Here is a 4,773-nt window from a genome sequence, read left to right as displayed (position 1 = left end):
GGCGCCCGGCCCCGACAACATTCAATATTTTAAAAAATATGTATTTCGGTACAATTAGTTCATGAGAGTTTTCTTCCCCCAAAATTCAATTAGTACTGTTCTATGTTCTTCAAATGTGTTTTCACCTTACGTTAAACAAAGTTAACGTTCTTTCTGTCCCATAAAAGATAAAATGATTATCCTACGTCAGTATTTTTTCTTTTAAATTTTTAATAGATAGGGTCTTGCTCTGTGAACCAGGCTGGAGTGCAGGAGCACGACTGCAGCTCACTGCACTCTCAAACTCCTGGGCTGAAGTGATCCTCCTGCTTCAGTCTCCCAAGTAGCTAGGACTGCAGGCACATGCCAAACCAGCCCTTTTTTATTTTGTTTTGGGTAAAGATGGGGTCTCAAACTTTTGGCCTCAAGTAATCTTCCAGTCTCAGCAACCCAAAGCACTGAAATTATAGGGGTCTAGCATTTTCATATGCCTTAACACTTGCTAATTCTATGTGGAATTCAATTGTGAATAATAAGAAAACAGAATGATCCAAATGGTACAACTTAAGTACGTATCTTCAAAAACAACTCAAATTAAAAATTCCGAATAAATCTATCATCTACCATGGTAATCAATCGATTCATCTAGACAGGGTCTCAATTTTGTTGCCCAGGCTGGACTGGAGCATTCACAGTTCACTGAAGCCTCAACGCCCTGGGCTCAAGAGATCTTCCCACCTCAGCTGAGACTATAGGCATGTGCCACCACACCTGGCTAATTTTTTAATTTTTTTTTTTTTTGTAAAGAGAGAATGTCACTCTATGTTGCCTAGGTTGGTCTCCAATTTCTGGGCTCAAGCAATCTTCTTGTACTGCCCGCCCATAGTGCTGAGATTACAGGTGTGAGGCACTGCAACTACCTTACCACTAAATTTATAATTGAAAATAGTAACTCTGGGCTAAAGTGAGGCTGAAAAAAGAATATTATCACAAGGGGAGAGGCATGGTGGTTCACACCTACAATCCCAGCATTTTGGGAGGCCTTGGCAAATGGATTGCTTGAGGTCAGGAGTTTGAGGCCAGCCTGACCAACATGGTGAAACCCCATTTCTACTAAAAACTACAAAAACTAGGCCAGCTGTGGTGACTCACACCTGTAATCCCAGCACTTTAGGAGGCTGAAGCAGGCGGATCACTTGAGGCCAGGAGATTGAGACCAGCCTAGGCAACATGGTGATACGCCGTTTCTACTAAAAATACAGCAACAAAAAAATAGCTGGACATAGTGGTGCACGCCCGAAATCCCAGCTGAGTAGCAGAGGCACGAGAATCGCTAGAGCCTGGGATGCAGAGGTTGCAGTAAACAGAAATTGCGCCACTGCACTCCAGCCTGGCCGACAGAGCTAGACTCTGCCTCAAAAGAAATACAAAAATAAATAAAAACAAAATACAAAAATTAGCTGGGCGTGGTGGCACATACCTGTAGTCCCAGGTAGGTGGCTGAAGCACAAGAATCACTTAAGGCTGAGTATGACAGCTCATGCCTGTAATCCCAGCACTTTGGGAGGCCGAGGCAGGCAGATCACCACTTTAAGTCTGCAGATCGAGACCAGCCTAGCCAACATGGTGAAACCCTGTGCCTACTAAAAACACAAAAATTAGCCAGGCATGGTGGTGCATGCCTGTAGCCCCACTCAGGAGTCCGAGGCAAGAACTGCTTGAACCTGGAAGGCAGAGGTAGCAATGCAGTGAGCCAAGATCATGCCCCTGGGTGACAGAGCGAGACAGACTCCATTTCAGAACAAACAAAAAACAACAAGGATCACTTAAACCCCGGAGCCAGAAGATGCAGAGAGCCAGGATCCCACAACTGTACTCCAACCAAGTAAGGCTCTGTCTCAAATTAAAAAAAAAAAAATTTATTTAACTATTTACCTTGTGTTTTCTGTTCAAGAAGTCGTCGTCTTTCATCCATATCTTTTTCTGGAATACCCTCCATACCATATATTTCCAATTCTATGTCTGTTCTCCCAGGTATTGCATTTGGTACGGCATCTATTGTTTCTTTATGTACCTAACAACAACAATTTCCATTAGTTAAAAGTATTTTTTAAGAGTAATTCCAAATTAATCAAAGACCACTTGGTATAATGTTAAAAAAATCAATGTTCAGCTAGGTGCGGTGGCTCACGTCTGTAATCCTAGCACTTTGGGAGGCCAAGGTGGGGGATCACAAGATCAGGAGTTCGAGACCGGCCTGGCCAACATGGTGAAACCGCGTTTCTACTAAAAATACAAAAATTAGCCAGGCATGGTGGTGCACCCCTGTAATCCAAGCTACTCTGGATGCTGATGCAGGGGAATCGCCTGAACCTGTAAGAAGGAGGTTGCAGTGAGCCGAGATGGCACCACTGCACTCCAGCCTGGGCAACAGTGAAGACTCCATTTCAAAAAAAAAAAAAAACAGAAAAACACACATTTGGCCAGATGTCTAACACACACTAAGCATTTAATAAACATTCCTTCAAGTTTACCATACAATCTTGATTACTTGAATTGTTAGCAATAACTAGTAGTCCTATCCAAATCAGAAATGTTTCAAGTGTGAATTAAGTAAAGATTAGGAAACAGCCTCATAATGAGAACTGGAATATAGCCAGACTTGGTGGCACACGCCTATAGTCCCAGGTACTCGGAGGCTGAGGCAGGAGGAATGACTTGAACCAGGAGGCAGAGGGTGCAGTAAGCTGAGATCACACCACTACACTCCGGCCTAGGAGACAGAGCAGGACTCCATTTCAAAAAAAAAAATTAGCCGGGGCCAAGCACAGTGGCTCACTCATACCTATAATCCCAGCACTTGTGGATTACCTGAGGCCAACATGGCGTAACTGTCTCTACTAAAAATACAAAAATTAGCCAGGCATGGTGGCGGGTGCCTGTAATCCCAGCTACTCAGGAGACTGAAGAGGGAGAATCGCTTGAACCACCCTATGGCTCTTGTTGCCTAGGCTGGAGTGCAATGGCATGATCTTAGCTCACTGCAACCTCTGCCTCCCGGGTTCAAGCGATTCTCCTGTCTCAGCCTTCTAAGTAGCTGGGATTACAAGCATGCACCACCACGCCTGGCTAATTTTGTATTTTTAGTAGAGATAGGGTTTCACCACATTGGCCAGGCTGGTCTCGAACTCCCAACCTCAGGTGATTCACCTGCCTCTGCCTCCCAAAGTGCTGGGATAACAGGCCTAAGCCACCTCACCCGGCCCCTTATTCTCATTCTTAAGCCTATTATCCCTGTAGCTTTCCATATCTTCAGTATATGCTAACTCATTTTCACATTGCTCACATAAAACTTTCTTGAGAAGGGTCTCTCTTGTAACCCAGGTTGGAGTTCAGCAGTGCTAACATGGCTCATTGCAACTTCGACCTCCCCAGCTCAAGCCATTCTCCTGCTTCAGCCTCATGAGTAGCTGGGACACAGGCACATACTACCATGCCCAGCTAATTTTTGTGTTTTTCGTAGAGACAGGGTCGCGTTATATTGCCCAGGCTGGTCCCAAACTATTAGGCTCAAGTGATTAGTCAGCCATCTCAGCCTCCCAAAGTGCCAATTACAGCCGTGAGCCACTGAACCTAGTCAGACCAAACATCTTGAGATCATCCTCAACTCCTTTTTCTCATACCCCATACCTAACCTATCAAACTGGTCTCTGTCACCATCTCGTCTAGTATGGAATATTCCAAGTCTTCCAAACTGGTCTCACTGTACTCTGCAGTCTATTTTCAACTCTGCAGCCAGAAAAATCCTTTCAAAAAATTTTAACAGGGCTGGGCGCCGTGGCCCACTTAAGGTCAGGAGATCAAGACCAGCATGGCCAACATGGTAAAACCCCATCTCAGTGGACGGTGGGCCAAGAAAGTCAGAATCCACTAAGGAATGTGTAACAACTCATCTGCCGAAATAAATTTTTAAAAATAAAGTTTTCTATTATTTAAAAATAATAGAAAAAAAAAACAAAATCCCATAAAAATACAAAAATTAGCCAGGCATGGTGGCAAGCACCTGTAATCCCAGCTACTCAGGAGTTGGAGACAGGAGAATCCTTTCAATCCAGAAGGTGGAGGCTGCAGTGAGGCAGGATCGTACCACCATACTCTAGCCTGGGAGACAAGAGCAAAACTACCTCTCCCCCCCAAAAAAAAAAAAAAAAAGCCTAACAGATGCCAGATGCAGTGACTTATGCCTGTTATCTCACACTTCGGGAGGCCAAAACAGGTGGATCACTTGAGGCTAGGAGTTTGAGAGATCAGTCCAGCCAATGTGATGAAACCCCATCTCTACTAAAAACAACAACAACAACAACAAAAAAAAAAAAATTAGCTGGGCATGGTGGCACTCGCCTATAGTCCTAGCTACTCGGGAGGCTGAGGCAGGAGAATTGCTTAATCCCAGGAGGCAGAGGTTGCAGTAGCTGAGATCGCACCACAGTATTCCATCCTGGCAACAGAGCAAGATCCTGTCCCCACCCCCCACCCCCGGCCACAAACAAACAAACAAAAAACACAGAAATGGCTGGGCACAGTGGCTCACAATTGTAATCCCAGGACTTTGGGAGGCTGAGGTGGGAGAATCGCTTGATCCCAGGAGTTGGGAGACCAGCCTGGGGCACATAGTGAGACCCTGTCTCTATAAAAATAAAATGATTTTAGCCGGGCGCGGTGGCTCAAGCCTGTAATCCCAGCACTTTGGGAGGCCGAGGCGGGTGGATCACGAGGTCAAGAGATCGAGACCAT

The 4,773-nt window shown here is 45.1% G+C and overlaps 1 protein-coding gene across 1 annotated transcript in view; it reads right to left on the bottom strand.

Moving 5' to 3' along the window:
- The window catches only part of ZNF207 (zinc finger protein 207), a 20,175-nt gene that overhangs the window by 9,500 nt on the left and 5,902 nt on the right, over window positions 1–4,773 (bottom strand). Inside the window, exon 3 of the mRNA XM_017542018.1 lies at window positions 1,915–2,053. Coding sequence (XP_017397507.1) covers window positions 1,915–2,053 — 139 coding nt within the window. The remainder of the gene's footprint in view (window positions 1–1,914; window positions 2,054–4,773) is intronic.

The sequence above is a fragment of the Cebus imitator genome, unplaced genomic scaffold, assembly GCF_001604975.1.
Source record: "Cebus imitator isolate Cc_AM_T3 unplaced genomic scaffold, Cebus_imitator-1.0 Scaffold140, whole genome shotgun sequence".
NCBI classification, from domain to species: domain Eukaryota; kingdom Metazoa; phylum Chordata; class Mammalia; order Primates; family Cebidae; genus Cebus; species Cebus imitator.
This window is presented reverse-complemented; position numbering and strand designations above follow the sequence as displayed.